This window comes from Sphaerodactylus townsendi, linkage group LG10 (genome assembly GCF_021028975.2).
Source record: "Sphaerodactylus townsendi isolate TG3544 linkage group LG10, MPM_Stown_v2.3, whole genome shotgun sequence".
Taxonomy (NCBI): domain Eukaryota; kingdom Metazoa; phylum Chordata; class Lepidosauria; order Squamata; family Sphaerodactylidae; genus Sphaerodactylus; species Sphaerodactylus townsendi.
This window is the reverse complement of record NC_059434.1, coordinates 38475980-38495403: the sequence shown is the minus strand read 5'-3', so window position 1 is coordinate 38495403 and position 19424 is coordinate 38475980. Positions and strand designations below refer to the sequence as shown.

The 19424-nt window shown below is 40.1% G+C and overlaps 1 protein-coding gene across 4 annotated transcripts in view; it reads right to left on the bottom strand.

Moving 5' to 3' along the window:
• Nucleotides 1-622: 622 nt before the first annotated feature.
• Nucleotides 623-19424, bottom strand: part of MFAP3L (microfibril associated protein 3 like) — a 40758-nt gene continuing 21956 nt past the window's right edge. For 3 of the 4 annotated variants that reach the window (XM_048509155.1, XM_048509153.1, XM_048509154.1), the window contains exons 2-4: nt 11248-11661; nt 7569-8489; nt 623-1380 (exon numbers count right to left, since the gene is read on the bottom strand). In XM_048509155.1, the coding sequence (XP_048365112.1) occupies nt 7615-8489; nt 11248-11530 (1158 nt within the window). In that variant the 5' untranslated portion in view covers nt 11531-11661 and the 3' untranslated portion in view covers nt 623-1380; nt 7569-7614. The remainder of the gene's footprint in view (nt 1381-7568; nt 8490-11247; nt 11662-19424) is intronic. The other variant, XM_048509156.1, reaches the window with a different exon arrangement.

Here is a 19424-nt window from a genome sequence, read left to right as displayed (position 1 = left end):
TAATTGGATTAATATTTATGGAGTATACGAGATCAGTAGGTTTAACAAGTGTGATTGCTTGATTTACAAAGCTGTCTTAACTGGATGAGTGCAGGTCGAGTCTGACAAGAAGCAGTGAAGGCTCTGTTCCCTCAAGAACTGCTTCCGTTTTCTGCACTCATCTCTATGATCATAAGTAACTTATGACAGCAATCAATGATGTTTTTTTTCTGATAGCTTTTGCTATTGTTCCCAGGAAATGCTTTTCATCTTTTCTCAAGAGGGTATTTAAACATTTAAAGTGCTTTCTTAGACATGACTTCTTTATACATTATGTGTTGTACTGTTTGTTTGCAGAATGATCTCAATGTCAAATATCAGACCAGCAGTTGTGAAATGTGTACTTTTCTCCTTCCCCTCTTGAAAATAAGTGTTTCTCAAACTCTTTAAGCAGTAAATTAGCTCAAAGAATCAGCAAAAGGAGGTGATCTGGGGTAAAGTTCTTCAAAGTTGTGTCTACTTCTAGGGCAGCTGTATAGGTTGAACATAAAAGTTGTGTACCCTACTTTTTTAATGGAAGAAGGATTCTGCTCATATTTATTTTGTCCAAAAACCAACTCCCCCCAACATGACAGAGAACACATTTGCTTTTTTATTTTTATTTCTTTACTAGATTTATACCCTGCCTTTCTCCCCAAGGGGACCCTGAGCAGGTTACACCTTTCTTTCCTCTAGTCTATCCTCACAACAACCCTGTGAGGTAGGTTAGTTTGAGAGTATGTGATTGGCCCAACAAGCTTTCATGGCAGAGGGAATTTGAACCTCAATCTTTCAAGAGCTCAGTCTGACTAACCACTACACGACACTGTCTTTCTTATATTTTCACATGGCTTTATATTGTACAAACTGTGGCTTTTAAGTCTCATATCTGAATACTCTCCTGATTTCAGGAAACCCGAAAGTGAAGTTCAAACAAGTGCCACCTTCAAGAGAATACCAATCAATTCAATATTAGGATTTTATGTTGCAGTAATAGTGTCCAAATTCCTTTTCCCATAAATAAATATGTTGCATTCAATGTTAGATAAACTATTAAACAACTCATAGTTTAGTCTCCAAAGCAGTTGAACTAGGTCATTGATTTGCATAGGAGGTAACAAAGATCATCAAAAGAAGTTACGCTTGACATGTAGAAATGCCATGGCACCCCCACAGATCAATAAGTTTAGCAACAGGTTATGGCATTAGCTTTCGGAGAGACAAAATATTTTACAATGGGCTTCACATTTCACTTCATGATACGGCCCATCTTCATGGATACTTTATGATGGTGTCCATCTTTGCATTTTCCTTATGGAAGAAAACATGCTGCCCACCAGATGGCTTTTCTGCTTTTGATGCCTGAAATGAAACTGACAATCAGATGGGTCGCTTAGGGCAAGAAATAAAAGATACATGTGCTGTCAAGCGCAGAAGCACACATCTAATCTTATGTTAAAAGGGCAAACATCAATGTGCTATCCCCCTTTTTCTATAGTAAATATCTTTTCCATAGCAAGGTACAGCATCCTCTAATTTGTACCTTGCATAGCTTTGATATTGCCTTGTCGTATAAGTGTTGAGGGAGCTGAAGCTTCCACAAAGATAAGAATGCAATTATGGTATGCTTTAAAAGACTGCGTAAATACTCTGAACAAACAGCAACACTTCTTCACACAATCAGCCAATCCTGTGCAAAGTCTTTATTGAAACCATTATTGTGGAACAAGAGAGATTGGCAACCAGTGGCCATTTGGGTAAAACAGGCTTCAGTGAGCGGGCAAAAAAACAATTGATTTTTATGTTCTTTATGTGGCTTTACATAGGTTTGCTGAGTTATGGGATCAATCAGAAAGTCAAGAGTGAGAACATAAGGAATATTTCTCCATGTGTAGCCCTTCCTTTCCCTCACCTCTTGACTTTCTGAATTAGGAAACAGGCAAGAAAATAAGATGGGTGGGGGAGTGAAGGATAGGGTGTGGCTCACTCCATTGGGAAACCATTTAGAGAGAAGGAAGAGGACTATCAGTGACAGTTCACCTTCTTTTGTGCAGTTGTGTGGCACTCCACCAGGTCCAATCAAGTCTATACAAGGACACTACATTTTTGTCATTGTACCATAAACGTTTCTCTGTGGTTTATCACCGTCACCTTGGAAATTCTAACATGTTCCACTCTTAAAATTGTTTTTGAAATGATGCTTCTGTAGCATAGCATTGATTTTCTTATGAGTTTTGTTTAAATGACGAATATATCTGGTGTAATTAGCTTCAGTACAAGCTGCTGCTTTGCTGTTAATTTACCTTCAAAATTGTACAGCCTATGAACTTAGAAGGTTAGAAGCTCTTAAATATTCATTTGTCAGAACAGGCTAGATAATTATGTGCTGCTCTCTATTGTCAAGCCTAAATAGCAGCTCTTTAACACTGCACTTGACGGAGCTGTAGCCCACATGCTGCTTTAAATTTGAAAAACCTGATGGCATATTTCAGGACATAAGATCTGAATTATTGATGCAGTTGAATGACAATAGAGTACTGAATTATCATGGTATACTGAACCCACACTGATGATTCAGAAATGTAGGTAGGTTCTGAATTTTAAAATAGCAATCTCTGTAAGGTCTAATGAAGACAACTCTGAGTACATCAAAGGGCATAAACGCATTTTTAAAGGAGACAAAACTGAATTAATGGAGAAGCAGCATGGAACTGTTGAAGGTAACTTTGTAGTTATAAGGCAGTTGTTTGGGCCAAAATATATATTTGTGGAAGTATCTTACCTGTATCACGAGAACTAGGCTCTCTTATGTCTGAGATCTGGGAATACTTTGGCTCATTCCGCACACGCAAAATAATGCACTTTCAAGCTGCTTTCACAACTGTTTTTGCCATTCTGCACAGCTTCAAAGAGCCCTGAAAGCAGCTTGAAAGTGCATTATTCTGCGTGTGCGGAATGAGCCTTTGATAATTTCAACAAAGCTTTCAGGTAGTAAACTGGCCAGTGAGGGAATGCTGCTGAGATATTAATGACTAGCTTGAGAAACAGTATTGTGCTTGTATCCTACAGGTTAACCTCATGCACACAAGAGTCTCTGGAATCAGAAAATACTGAAATGTCCTACCAAGTAAAGGGATGTGATAAGGCTAGGATAACAACAAAGGAGGTTGTGCTGTTGAAAGTTTTTTTTTTCAGCTGGTCAACTGGAGAAGGAAGGAGTGACTTCATGTGAGTTTCTGGAGGAAAAAATGGAAGAGTAAGACTACCCAATCTTTAAGCGTGAAAAGATAGCTACACTTTGGTAGCCAAGCTTACGTGCCTGTTATTTTTCAACATTAACAATAAGTTAGATTTAGGAGTAGATGAAGATGATGTATATACATGCAAGATTTTAAGACTACATCTAGTTTCTTTTTATAATTAGTGTCTGCCAAATAAATTTTTGCTCCTCCAGTTAGAGGTTTTGCAAACCTATGAGAACTTTCAGATCATTCCAAGAAGGGAAAATTAAGTGAGGTATTTATTATTTAGATTTATTCTTTGCCCTTTACACCAGTCTCAGGGCAGGTTACAATAAAAGTCATAATAAAATCCCATACAATAAAAACCAGTCCTCAGACTCTAAAACATTCTAAGCTCTAAAATTCTGTCAGCATAAAGACTGGTGAGTGGTCAGGGAAATGGTTGTGATCTTTGAAAGGTTTGAATACCTTGAATTGTACCTTGTACTATAAATCTGCACATTCGTGGCAATAATGAACAGTTCTTATTTCTGTTTGGAGTGGTGGAATAGGGCTGGAGAGGCAATCCCCATACTAATGGCCTTTAACTTGAGGCTTTGACGAGCTAGATTAATCCTCCAGTCAGATTAAATAGGACAGTTCATAGAACTGTTTTGGAACTCCTGTAAATCTTATGGCATTGTAGGAGGCCTTTACTGATGACCCAAATAACAATAGTCAGTACTGATGCAGAATAGTATATTTGATAGTCTTGTTACAATTCATAACATGCCGTGCCTTATCCTTTACTAAACTGTCACATGGGGGTGCGTGGGTGGGTATGAACTAGAAAAGGTACATCAAGTGTCTGACAAATTCAGTTAAGATAATTAACTTTTCGAGGTGGTACATACACTAGCCTTCTCTAAATGCCTCTCTCACTGAGGCATTAACAAGGTATAGGGCTGCCATTCTGTGGGAGATTCTGCCAGCCAATCTAAAATGGGATAAGGAGACAAAGGTTTCTGAATTGACTGATGGCTATGATCATGATTACAATGCTGATTTGATGACAGTGAGCCCCTATTGTCTCTTCTTTTTTTGTCCTAGCTGTAGTATCTCTAGTCTCAAGAAACCTGCTGTCACAAGATCTTTGCATGCTTTTTAAATGTATTGCTTCCCCGCTCTGAATGTAAGGAAGACATATCAAAGTATATGCAAAACTGTCTATTTGAGCGTTAATATTCTAGGAAAGCCATCTATCTCCAAGAGATGTTTGGGAAGTGGAGCCTGCTGGAGTTATGTCAAAATGGCTGTTTGCATGACAGTGGCCAGAACCCAGATGTCAATTATAAATGATAAAAGGATTATTGATGTATTAGTCATGCCATTAGTATAGAGAACTTGCCATCATAGTGCTGGAGGGGCCTACATGTAGATCTTCCTCCATTGGGAGGCTCTTATTCACCCCCTGAGAAAATTTCCATACAGCCTAAAACCACACTGTACTGGGCCAGTAAGATGCTTGGAGTTTGCATGCTCGTCTTTTGGTCTTCAATTTGGCAACCACTTTGTAAAGTATGGTAGGGAGGGAAAGCACAGACAGGTCCCCTTCCTATTGAAACCGAAAGAACCATGGAGTCCCTCTCTGGCACTGCCCTTGGATAGAAACAAGAATATTTGGCATTCTCCCTCAAGGCAAACAGATCTACTGAGGGCTGCCCTCACTCTTGGAAGACTAGCTGCAAGTAATGGATGTTGAGGGACCATTCATGGTCTGCTCTTGCCTTTCTGCTCAACATGTCTGCTGTGCTGTCTTATTGTCCTGCTATGTGAAAGGTCCATAGTGAGATGTTTCTCTGGAGAACTCTTGTGGGGCTGCACAGAAGACCACTTGATGACCAATAGTTACAGGTAAGTGCAACTGTTTTTTCCCCCTAACATGTCTGGTGATGTGACAAGATGGCGCACCTTGATTCTAACATCTTGAATGACTAGAACTGTAGATGTTTTATTTATTCACATACATCTATTTGGTGAGGCTATTTGACCAAGTATCAGCTGCCTATAAGTGCCAGTGCAAATTTATGCCTATTGATTTCATGGAACTCTAATGGCTTCTTTCCATGAAAACACACATTAGAAACCAATTAATTTATTTTCCCTAAATATAGGGGATATTCAGGATTTCTTTAAGCGACAAGCCTTTGGTATCTCTGAGTAAAATGCGCATCAAACATGCATTTAATATTGTGATATGGCTCTTACAAAATTCATTCATCTCCCCTACAGTGATGCTATGATTACATCAATGAAATGCAAATCATTTCATCAGTGGAGCTTCAGTCTAGGGGCAAATTTTAAGATGCTAATATGCCTACTCACTTGTGATCCTGAGAGCTGTGGAAGGGTGCAATCACATATGGCCAAGTATCTGCAAACTTCTCACACAGGAAGAATATGCTTATTTTAATTAGCAAAACAATTGCACAACTGTACCCTTGCTGGCATAGCATTTACCATTTCTTAGCACAGTGAAACTTTTTAGGAACCTTGTGGTATATATATGGGCTGTTGGAAAAAGCAATGAGGCTTAATTTGCATAGAATGTTTATAATGGGAGGGGCTTGTTTGCTCCAAATGTTCACTCCGGAATTAGTCCTTCCCCTCTGGTGCCATTTCAACTGTTAGTATGTGTCATATTCTCCTCAGAAAAGATGTAAACTGCCTCTCTGTGTACTGTTTTACTGTTGTATTTCTATAATGTTATGAAGTAAAGTTGTTATTATTCTTAATTTAAACAAATATGGGTATCTACTGATCCCTATTTAATATGAGAGCTATGGTAAACAGATGTCAGTGCCTTGACAACAGACTATTGTGCATATGTAAAAAGAAATACCTCAGACACAGAAAGCTGCCATATACCAAGTCAGACTAATTCAGTATTGTGCACTTTGCCTAGCAGAAGTTTTCCAGGGAGAGAAAAATCTTTCCCCAAACTAGCTTCTTGAGGTTTTTTAACTGGAGATGGTGGGAACTGACCCAGGAGCCTTTTGCATGTAAAATTATGTCATCTGTCACTGAGCCACAACAGCAAAGGCCGCACAATCCTTGTGGTATATATACAATCCACTGTATTCATGTCCCCTTGAAATTAACAGTACTTTTTGTGTGGACCAAATACAAAGGGAAATGTGTTTCCTGGGGATCCATCTACACATTACAAACTCCTTGAATTTGTTAAGGAACAACGTGAGGACTTTGTATCACATCTGCAGTGGGAGTTTTATGTCTCCCAGATTCACACCAGCTCTTTTCTGTTTGTGACTATAATACACAGGGACAAGTGGATTTGAACTCTCCCTGTCCTTGCGCACACTGCTTGCACATTTACAAAAGGCCCCATAGAACAGTGTGTGTGTTTGAGACCCTAATGCTGCTTTGCTTATCCTTGAGGTGCTGCTTGTCAGGCAAGGATGAGAAAAGGTTCTCCTGTAGAAATTCCCTGCTCTGGTTACATAAGGATCCCTGACCCCCTTTGCACTTAATCATCCTAGTAAAGCAAGTTGGGAGTTATGCTCCAGACTGCACCTATTGTTTGGATTGTGGCTTTCTGGCTGGGGGAAAATGCTCTCTTTTCAACAAAAAACAAATAGGCTGTGTATCCTCTCTGTGAATGAGGATTTTCGGGGGGGGGGGGGTCCCTCTTACGAGGAAAGGGACTTTTCTCACATGCTTTAGACACAAACTATCTGCCTTCAAATGAAATAAACGCATTTGGCCTTCTTTATCCCTCTAGTGCAGCTCAGCACAGATGTTTGTTAAATGGCATCTTAAAAAGGATCTTAACTAGAAATGCTCCCTGTTGGACACTTTTCAAATACCTTAGGAGCAGTCACAAAAATGCATGAGAGAGAAAAGAAGAAAATGGGAAAAGCAAAATCAAAAGCAGCTTCTTTTTCTCCTCAGCATTGCATCACAGCAATCCTGCAACCATACAACTGGAAAAGGAATGCTACTGACTGTGGCAGTCTCAGAGGCTTAACAATGAAGCACAACTCCCAGGTACACACTAAAAGCAACACTGGCTTTAAAAATTCTCTGAGGTAAATGTTTTGTGAGCTGAATTTTTTTTCCTGACCCCAAATAAGAAATTAATGACCGTAATAGTAATTATTTTGTTCAGCTTTGCAATTAAAATAAGTTATATAGTGAGGAAGAAAGTGCCAAGTAATCCAGGTACATGCATTTGCTGTGATAGTCTTCAGGTAAGGCTTTGTGGCAAATACATTATCTTTTTTGTTTGTTTGTTTTAGAGTACTCCACCTGATTTCTTGCAATGCATAGATTTGCAGGGGGGAGGGGGAACCTATCATACATGGCTTTCATAAATAATGCACGCGTCCTTGTCACTTCGCAGAGCTGTAGGATTTGGTTCCACAGGAGGCTCTGTGTCTGAGACTGGATCAGGTGCCTGTGTTGGTGCTTGGACAATATCATCTTCTTCCCTCTCTTCTTTAATTTCTAACTGAATACTGTCTTGTGACTGGTCATCCACAAGGTCCTTTTTAGTTAACTGGTGAACGGACACTTTGATTGCAATCTTGACTGGTGGTTCATGCACAGAGGATGCATCAGACTCAGCAGTGAGAGAGTCTCTACGCTTCAGAGCAGTAGGAATCATGTACATCTCTTCTGTGTCAGTGGTCTCCTGACCTACAGCTGAATGCCTTACAAAGTTGTGCCCTGGTTCCTCTAGTCCCACCACCTCCATAATTTCTTCCATTATTGTTCTGCAGTTCATAATGAGAGGTGGCAGTGGAACACTCCTTGCCAGTTCCTCAATATAGCGGGCAAACTCCATGGTCTTGAACTGTGTTACTTTAGCAAGCTCAAGAGTTTTTGCTGAGGTGATGATTGGGATGCGTTTAGCAATTTCAAAAGCTTTTTGCAATTTCTCTGCTCCTTCTGTCCGGAAGAATTCATTGATGGCTTTCTCAGTCTTCTTCAAGTGGCTGCTCATCATGCACAGCCTTGTAATATTTAAGATCATAACAACAGTAAAAGCAACAAGGCATACAATCATGTAGTAGATGCCCATATCACCAGAGGTGAAGACAACCCTCAGAGTAACGGTGTTATTCACTCGGCCATAGATATTAGAAGCAACACACGTATATTTTCCTCGATCATCAAATGATACACTGGTAATGTTTAGTTTGCCGTTGTCAAGAATCCATTTTCCTGCTGAAAAGAAGGCAGAAGTCATCAGTACAATGTGTTCATATTAACAGATAATGGAAAATGAGTTTTGACAGCACTGAATCTGAATTTAGAGGGCCACATACTGAGGATCAACACTATCTGTAAATAAAGGGTTCTAACATTTTTATCCATGATTATCTATATTATAAAAAATCACAGCTATTCATTTTTGTTAAAAAAAACCCCCAAAGTACTGGGAGACAGACTTGGCCACTAATGGTATCTGGTCAGAGATGATGCTTATAGGGGATGCCATACATTGTCCATGAGGTGTTGCTTGATAGTATAGCTTTGAGGGTGGGTCCCATAATTAGGTTAATTCCATTGTGAATGTTGCCCAACAGACAAAAAACTTTCATCATCATCACCATCACCATCACCATCATCACCATCACCATCATCACCATCACCATCACCATCACCATCACCATCACCATCACCATCACCATCACCATCATCATCATCATCATCATCTTATTTATTTATTTGGATTTTGTAGACCGCCTCATCCCCGGAGGGCTCTAGGTGGTTTACAACACAACACATAATATTCAAAAATCAGTTAGATTCTTCAAGCTTGAAGGAAATACTGAGTTTATAAAAACACTACTTTTGTGCAAGCAAGTAGACTATAAGTACTTTGTAAAACAAGTGGGAAAATTATCTGGTCTTCTAAATGGTCATCATGGACTCAGTGTGTTTGTTGTTTACTTTTAACTCTTTGCATGTGAGTCTTGGGCACAGGGTAACTGTGATGTGGCAGAGAACTTTCTCCTTCATTATGGCTCAGGGGAAAAAAACCTCTCAAAAACAAACAGGACATGTGGTTCCTTAGGACAGTGCAAGTGTCCATATTTATGGCATGGCTGTCACCAAAAAAGTACAGGGCAAGCATGTTTGTGAATGAGCAGAACAAGTAGAGACAAACTCTAGAATAACACAACTCCCTTGGGTTCCAGTTTGAGTTGGGAAACCCATTGATCTCTGATTAATCTGCCTGTTGAGCATGATCTTGCTCCTAGCAGCACACAACAAAAGTGAAGAAAAGATGGGACAGTACCATGATTGGAACCAGAGCTTAGTGATATGTACGGTACACTTAGTAAGGCAATGTTAATGCTGTGCCTGTGTTATAAATGTATATATGTCAAAATGTTTGAGAAGGAAAGAATATAGAAAATTGCTTTGGCTACCGAGTAGAGAGGTGCTCAAACTCAATGAAACCAGAAAATTTAAATTAGAGAACCATACTTTGCTTCAGATTTCCAAAGATGATACGTTTTTGTGCAAGGATTGGAGTAGGTTTTTTAAATGTAAGAAATAGCCTTGAGGGTATTTAAGTAATCTCCCCCCACCAGCTGTGGGAGCCAGTTAGGGAGAGAAAGGGAGATCAGAATGTATAAGCAAAGGAGGAGGTCTTCTGCTGCCTTTGCCATGGCTGCCTACAGCGGCAAAAGCATTACTGCTCTCACTGCCCTCCCTTGCCCTACCTGGTGATTGACAGGACCTCATGTCAGTCATAAGGGCAGGTTTTCTGCTAGTGCTTTGATTTAAGACCTGCAAATTACAGGTCTTTTGAATCCCAGTGCTCTGAATAATCCAGCACAACCACTCACACTCCAGCAGAATCACTCAGTGTGCCAATCACAAAAGCCTGTGCTGTGTGCCTCCCACACTGCTTCTGAAACTCCATTTTCCATAGTTCAGCTTGTTCCTTTCTTTGCCTTCAGATGGCAAACGTGTAAACACATTTCTGTTGGATGTATTTAGTTACATATAAAGCAGTTAGAGAAAACAACATGCTGCTTGCCCAGCCAGCTGCATTTTTTTCATTGTTATGTAATAAAATAGGCTGCTCGAGTCAGCTGTTACTCAGAAACTTTGCATTTTGATAGCACAAAAGCATTAAAGGGGGCACACCACACCACCAATACAGTTTGTGTCAAACCTCTGTAATAACTTTAATTTGATTTTTAATGACACAGAGGTACATCTCCCCTCAGAAACTCTGCTGTGGAGGTCTCTGACAATATATTTCAGTTCAGAGAAAAAATATAAAGTAAGTTTTGATTGAAGGGCTAATCTCATTCAAGAAATGTAATCAGGATGAAAGCTCTGAACAGTATAACTGCTAACTGTTTTTGAAAAAGTTTCCTGCTCATGACATCAACTGGTTTAGGAACTGTGGCATTGTACAGCTCTAACAATTTCTCTGAAAATCCTTTGAAAGTGTCCCTGAGGTAAGAACTTTTAACAGCACCGTCAGTAATAAGACAACCAGGCAATGCAATGACCTTGTGGCCAGGTGTAGCAATGGTGGTCAAAGCAAACAGCCCACTGGCCAGAAGACAATAACATCACTGACAGTGGTCATCAAACCAATGAAACCAAAGCCCACACACGGTTAGATGTGTTGTAGGAGGGCAGGGAACAAGAAGGATGTGAAGGTTGCGAGTGTGTATTTAAAGCTGGCCAGGTATGGGCTGAAGGGAACCCCTTTGTGGCTCAAGGATAGCCATAGTCAGACATTGAAAGGATGATCATGGCTGTGTTAAACCCTTCTGCAGCTGGAACTGAGGCCTTGGATTTACTAAATAAGGGCGGGTCTCTGAGTGGAAAAGCAGTAGCAAAGCAGGGATGATGGATTTGGTCGCAACAAAATCCCGCTCTTCAAAGACCCTCAAGCCCCTAGATGAAATCAGACAGTATAAGGCAGTCATGGTCTCTGTCATAGCCTTACCTCCATCCTCATCTTCTGTCAGCAAATGGCCATTAGAGTTGTACCACTCATACTGAGGCCCAGGGTGACCCTGAATATTACAGTCAATCAAGGCACTGTAACCTTCTTTTACAGTGATGTGATCGACTCTGTAGGTGACCACAGGCACAGATCCTAAGAGCATGTCAGTGTGGTTTAAAGTGCTGTTTGCGACATCTTCAGCAGCTATCAAAGCTGCCAGTAGAGTGAGAAGGCATATGGTAGTCCAGTAGTGCAGAAAGAGATGATTGTTGAACATAGTCATCTGTCTTCAGGATACTGAAGAAATGGGTGAATGCTGGGCCAGGAATTATCTATTAATATCTATGTATTATCCTGAAGAAGCCACAGGAAATATTAGCCCCGATCCATGAGGTTTTAAAAACCAAGAAAATCCTGAAAAACAAAACAAGTATAATCAGCAAATTTGGAGGGGAAGTGGGGGAACAGTGTAGACTGCCCTCCCTCCCTCCCTCCCTCCCTCCCTCCCTCCCTTCCTTCCGGCATATAAGATCATCTTCATCTTACATTTAAAGCGTAAAAATTTACAGATAGGAAAGGCATATTTATTACCACTGATGTTATTAGTTCAATTTTACAGGACTCCGTCCTTGTTAAAATCAATACAATAGAACGTGGGAGTAATGATCTCTGCAAGGGTAATTAATGTCTTTAACCAATCTAATTATGTCAAAACACTTTTAAGCACACACATGAAAGCATCTCAACTTCCACAGCATTTTAACAGCAAATGCATTAATTTTTGCACACCTGACAAATGTGTACAAAATAGTAGAAGAATACTAAAATGAACTTTAATTTATTACAACCTTTTAGCAGCCAATTACCTTAAAAAAGCTTTCTACTGCAGATGCAATTAAGGTGATAGTTTTATTGATGCAGTTTTGCATCTGCTCCACTGAATATGTGTGATCATGTGGCTCATCCTTTTATTATAGCAATACATCTGTAAGATGTTAAAATAGTCAGTGGCACTGACTCCCCTGCCTTAACTCATTAGAAAACAAAGCACAGCCCTATCTGTTACATAAAGTGAAAGGCAGAGGCGGAGTGAAGGGAAACTGCACCTGGCGTGCAGGCACACCCTGCGCCTCTGCTGCGGTGTTGCCTGCCCTGGAACGACCCGAAATGCTCCTGCCATGCCCCCATGATGGTCTGGCCATGCCTCCACCACTGCTCCACCCGGGGCATCATGCCCCCCCCCTGCCCCATGGGCACAATGCCACTAGTGAAAGGTAACCAACATGTTAGGCTGCATTACAAAATTATGAACTTTGGTATAAATCCAAACTCTTCTTCTTAGTGGAAGAACACAAGATTTGAATGCACAAACACCTTGAGTTCAATTGCTGGCTTCACCGGTTCAAAGGTCTTGGGTAATGGACCAACCCCCCCCCCCGCCCCCCCTTGTCCTTGACTGAAACCAGAGAAAGTTTGCCCATTCATAGTAAACACTACTTGGATAGACATTCATAGTAAACACTACTTGGATAGACATTCATAGTAAACACTACTTGGATAGACATACAACAGGCAGTTTCATAAAAACGCTAATTTATCCAGCAGTAAGTACTGTAAAAAACATTTTTAGATATGCTGAATCTGCACTACACTTTGTCAGAACTCATACCCAACTTTGCATATTGCCATAAGCAGTCATCAAACACTAAAAAGTCTTCCTTGGAAAACACAGGAGCACCAATGAGATCACAAATACATAGATGCCATCTTGCTATAACAGTACTTTGTCAATTCAGAAGAACTGAGTGGTGAACTACTTTTTTGTTGTTTTTATTGTTGTTACTATCATGGGTTAGAGTGGTTTTGTTCACTGCTCAAATGTCCGATGAACAAGCATCATTTTATTCTGAGAAAAGACAAACATATCTAGGTTTGAATGGCAGGAGAAGAATAAATTCCTAGTTAAGCTTAAGCTAATATGGTCCAGCTCAATGAACTCAATGGATCTTACAAAACTATAAAGGAACCTATTAACCAGGCTGAATTTCTCAACAGAATATAAGACCAGTATTGAACTACGCTTATCACCATCCATTCTCTCCTCCCAGTGATTGCGTTGGGTCCTTCCAACCCAGGCTGCCACTGTCTCCATGACTTCTCTCTCAGCTGTAGATGTTAAACATCCTATTTTCTCAAGCACTTCAGTTCCTGGACGTGAAAGAACCACAAGAAAAAACTACTCTCATGTCATGCAGCATGCATTACTTTGATGGGAACTGTTCTATAGGGATCCAGAAAAGGGTCTTTGGGTGGCGGGGAAAGGAGGGAAATTTAAAAACCCTTCTGCTGCCTGAATAATCCCATAGCCTAAACAGGCTTATGTCACACTTTTTGGGGGCATAAGTCTGCAGCTGTGGAGGGTGGCATTCCCCCCTCCACCGGCATGTGTTTGGATGCAAGCACAGCTCCTGGGCAGTAGATACTTCTGGATGCAGTTGCTGGAGAGTTGTGTGGTGCCTGCATGCTAGGGTCTTTGCTTTCCTCGCTGGCATAGGTGCCCCTTACACCAGCAGGGTGGGCAAATGCACCGATGTGGCCCTCCGCCACTCCCAATGGCCAGCTTCCCCCCCATCTAGATTGGGCCCTTAGACTATACATTTCAAAGTATGTTTTTAGCCACAGTTCAGTTTGATATGAATTAGAAATAATTGCTCTTTGTAGCGAATTTATCAGAGCAACACTCTTAACTTGTAGGAAAGACAGAGAAAAACATACTCTTTGATTTTAAATTTGCTGTCTAAAATGGATCAACTATGTTTAGGGAGTGGATAACAAAATATTTCTGAAGAATTCTGGTGGTATTTTAAATATGTGAGTTTCCAAAGTACATTGCAACTGAAAATGATAACAGGACATTAAAATAAATAAGCAGAACCAGCAGCAGTGAGTTAAACTGTTTTTTACTGCCACTACATATGCCATCCCTGAAAGTACACATCTGGCACAAATTCAGTTAACTTAACTACTAGTGGTAAATATTTGGAAATTGACCATTGGTGCTAGTGTGGAACAGTGGTCAAGTGTTTAAGTTAGATGTGAAAGACTATTGCACAATCTTCTCTCAGTACTGAAATTTATTTGGTAAGCTTCAGTAAGTACCAGTACCTCACCCTAAGACTACTTTATGAATTGGCTGTGAGGATAAATAGGTTTTATGGCTGAAAAATGCAAACAATATAACTATTAAGAACTATTTACACATATTGAAGACTGGAACCTGAGACTATGCACAAACCAAAGTTTTTCAGAGTCCCAAAGGCAGTATGACGGAACCATCATTTGGTATTTCTCGCTGAATGGTCAAGCAGACTTTGCAAGTTTTTGTACTCCGTTTGCCCAAAAAACTAATCTAAACAGAAAACCATGGGCACCCACAGCTCTATGAATCAATCCACTTTCAATTTATGCAAAGTTATTATTTGAATACCAGCTAAGATTACCATATTTCATAAATAGTTAATAGAAGCAGTAAGGAACAACACAGCAAGCTATTGGGTCCTTAACTATTCACTGTCAAATTAATAACTAGAGCTAAATAAAAAATTTTTTGCACAGTTATTAACAACTATCACATTTCTGAATGTCCTGAGGTGTTGTGTATTTGAAAGAGAAGTGCTGAGGTGTGCTTGAGAATGAGGCAAAGGCTATGGCAACTACCTGAATCGTTGCTTCATTTTTCCTTTGTACTGCATCTTGCCAGGTTATCTGCTGAAATTCTCTCTAGAGTAATTTACTTGGGCTGAGGGCCAGCGACTATATTACTGAGATGCTAATGTTTGACTGTGGCATAACCAGAATAGATTACACCTAAGAGACTGGTTTGTAGCTGCCAGGAAGACCCCCCCCCTTTTTTTTTTTCAGCAGCCAGTTCCCACATTGCCTTGGTTAAATCTATGGAAGCTCTAATCATGTAAGGCTGCTCTGACTGCATGAATTGCTTAGAAGTACTGCTCCACTCCATCCCCAGCACCCCTTGCAATGGGCCATTGATAATGCTATGGAAAGGAATGATGGGACATGATGGGACACTCCACATATTATAAATGTAATCGTGACAAGAGAGGTTCTCTGGGCTAATAGAAAAACAGACTAGGGACTTCAGATCTCCTTTCATAGATAGGGTTATACACCCCTTGAAAAGCCAGGTTTCCAGTTTGGGAGTGCTGCTTATTACAACAGTCACCTTAAGCCAGGTGGCTGCTGTGACTTGGAGTATGTTTGCCCAGCTCTGCCAGGTGCGTCAACTGTGACCATTCCACCCTTGGTCAGATCGAGCCACAGTGATGCATGCCTTAGTTAAATCTAGATTGGGCTATTACAATTCATTCTCTTTGTGGCTACCCTTGAAGAATGTTCAGAAACTGCACTAAGTGCAGAATGATGCAGTTACACTGCTAGTTCGGGAGAGCTATCAGGAACATATGTTTCCAATGCTACATCAATTACACTGGCTACTGATCCACTTCCAAACCCTATTCAAGGTATTGATTTTGTCCTTTAAAGCCCTACATGGCTTGGGACTGGGGTATCTGAAGGACCACCTTTGCCCATACATTCCTGCCCACAAATTAGTATCGCAGAGAGATGCTCCCTTTGATTATCTGACCGATTAAAGATGCTCATTTGGTGGGTACATGAGAGAGGGCCTTTTCCATGGCAGCCCCATCATTATGGGAGAATCTCCCCAGGGAGGTGCACCTGGACCCCTCACTGTCAATCTTCAGGTGCAGTTGCAGACAGATTTATTTAGGACAGCATTTTGAATTGATTTAGCTTTTATTATTGGCAGTCCTGACTGGAATTTTTAACAGTGACTTTTATGAATTTTGTAATAGTTGTTTTTATTGTGTATTTATGATTTATTTATATGGTAAGATGCTTTGAGTCCCACAAGAGAGAAAGGTGGCTAATGAATATTTTAGATAAATAACATAAATATATTATGTAGCTGATGTGAAATTTAACCACTGGGTTTAAATAGCCACCACGCAATCTTAGAGACCCTCAGAAACTCCTTACTCCACTGGCTTCACACAGAAAGCATGCAAGGACTGAATTCTGCATTTCAATAGCATGACATATACTTATGCTTTGGACACAGAAAGCTGCTCTATGCTGGGTCAGATTACTGGTCAGTATTGTCTTCTGATCTGGCAGGAGCTCTCCAGAGTCTTAGAGAAGGAGATTAGCACCTGCCATGTGCCTTGATATCCTTTAATTGGAGAAGAAAAGCTTGAGGAAAGAAACAGTTATATCCTGTTCAGACCTGACACATGGCTATCTTTTCATGTACTAAGCAGAAAAACCAACTAGTTAATGTAACCTTGTATAATTACTAGAGTTTTAAAAAATACTATACTGTAATTATATTTTCATGTTATTAGAAGCTACTGCGTTTATATAATAGATAATTGCACGTGTCCTATGATTTTAAATTAGGAAAAAATGCAATCATCAGAATTTAGTGATGCAGTATAATGGGTTGAAAAGTTCACCTGGAATTTGCCAGCTAATTAGTGTGAATTATCCAGTCAGAGATAACATTCTGAGTGAGATCAATAATAACAGTTCACTCTCATTGCTGGCTGTCAGCGTCTAACTTTTGGCAGATTCTTCTATGCAAGCAAACAGTAGTCCGTAACTTCTACATTTTATTGTTGGACATCCTCACATAAGAACTGTCTCCATGTTCATTTTAATAGTTCTACTGGATGAGCAGCATTGTAACATATGGCTTGGTGTCACAATTTTTATGACAGAACACAGAAGTTAAATTCACCTCACTAAAAATGTGCATGGAAATTATAAAAGATCCACCTTTTCTTTCACATTGTCCTTGTCTGAGAGGCGGAGGGGAATCTGTGAGCATTATTATTATTATTATTATTATTATTATTATTATTATTATTATTATTATTATTATTATTATTATTATTATTATTATTATTATTATTATTATTGATACAAAACAGTTACACACAGCAAGCAAGATCAATATGCTGGATTTTGTATTACATCACACGTCGGACACTTCCCAAGCATCTAGGACTGTGTGATGTATCGACGAATAATGCATGCAGAGCCGAGTAGGGTGGCCTTTTGCAGCTGACATATGGTGATTTTGTCAGCGCCAATTGTTTTTTAAGTGCCGTTCAAGATCTTTAGGCACTGCACCCAGTGTGCCGATCACCACTGGGACCACCTTTACTGGTTTGTGCCAGAGTCTTTGTAGTTCAATCCTTAAATCCTCATATCATGTAAGTTTTTCCAGTTGCTTCTCATCAATTCTGCTGTCACCAGGAATTGCAACATCAACTATCCACACTTTCTTTTTTCCACAATCATTGAGGTCAGGAGTATTGTGTTCCAAAACTTTGTCAGTCTGAATTCGGAAGTCCCAGAGTAGTTTTACGTGTCATTTTTCAGTGACCTTTTCAGGTTTGTGATTCCACCAGTTCTTTGTCACAGGCAGATGGTAGTTGTGGCACAAGTTCCAGTGAATCATCTGAGCAACAGTATTATGCCTCTGCTTGTAGTCCGTCTACGCTTGATCTTCTTGCAGCAGCTAAGTATGTGATCTATTGTTTCGTCTGCTTCCTTGCAGAGTCTGCACTTGGGATCTGTAGTTGACTTTTCAATTCTGGCTTTGATGGCGTTTGTTTGAATTGCTTGTTCTTGGGCTGCAAGAATCAAGCTCTCAGTCTCCTTTTTCAAAGTTCCATTTGTGAGCCACAACCAGGTTTTTTCCTTGTCAATTTTGTCCTCAATTTTTTCTAGGAACTGTCCATGGAGAGCCTTCTTTTGCCAGTTTTCTCTTCTGCTTTGCAGTGTATTTTTACGGTATTCACTCTTTGTCTTTTGCACTTTGAGCAGTTTTCTGCTGTTGACTTCCATCAATGTTGGTTCTTCACTGTTTTTCACATAATCTGCCAGTGCGTGTTTCTCTTCTTCCACCGTTTGTTTCACTTGCAGAAGCCCTCTACCTCCTGATTTTCTGGGTAGGTAAAGTCTGTCAACATCACTACGCGGGTGTAATGAGTAGTGGATTGTCATCAGTTTTCTTGTTTTTCTGTCCAGATCATCCAGCTCTGCTTGCGTCCAGTTCACAATTCCAGCAATTATTATTATTATTATTATTATTATTATTATTATTATTATTATTATTATTATTATTATTATTATTATTATTATTATTATTATTATTATTATTATTATTGTAGATTTCACAGCTGACAGACCTTTATCATTATCATTATTATTATTTGACTCTGGCCGGTGAACAATAAAACAGTAGCAAAAATAATAAACAACAAATCCAACCATACAATAAATATAACTTAAAATCCTATTAAAATAGCAGCAATAACATCATAACCCACATAACTCTCTGTTATGGGAGGCGACTGAACCCCAACTCCCCTACTCTCTTACTCTCAGTGGGAGGGGACCGGCAAGTAGCCGAAGATGGTAACACAGATGGTATACAGGCATCAACAGGAGGCGGCAGATTTGCAGCTAGCCTCCCCAAAGGCCCGGTGGAACAGCTCGGTTTTACAGGACCTGCGGAACTCACCAAGGTTCTGCAGGGCCCTAACAAATGGAGGAAGAGTGTTCCACCAGGTGGGGGGCCAGGGCCAAAAAAGCCCTGGTCCAAGAAGAGGCCAGCCATATTATTGCGGGGCCAGGGACCACCAGCAAATTTGCCACTGCTGAACGCAGGGGCCGATTTGGGACATATGGGACATAAGTGGAGCCGATTTGGGACATAAGAGAGACCTGCTTCTTTTCCTCAGCCTTCGCTTCTAATTCTACTTTCTTTTGTAGCTACCAGTGCCCAAGTTCAGTCCTTTCTTTCTTTACCTGCAGCTTGAGGCACCAATAGAGGCTTTGTGTATGCATATTTTTGTATACAGTGTCACACCCACCTTCCTGTGTGACCAGCTAACCAGTTCCTGGTCTATTGTGTGCCTGAGCAAGCCAGACACCTTGGGTGAGAACTCTGATCACAGTTATTATTTATTAAAATACAATCTCAATTCCTGAGACCACAAGGACATTGAAAAACCATATAAAAACAATAATAGGGTGTTGCAGAAGTAGAAAAAGAAATAAAATGA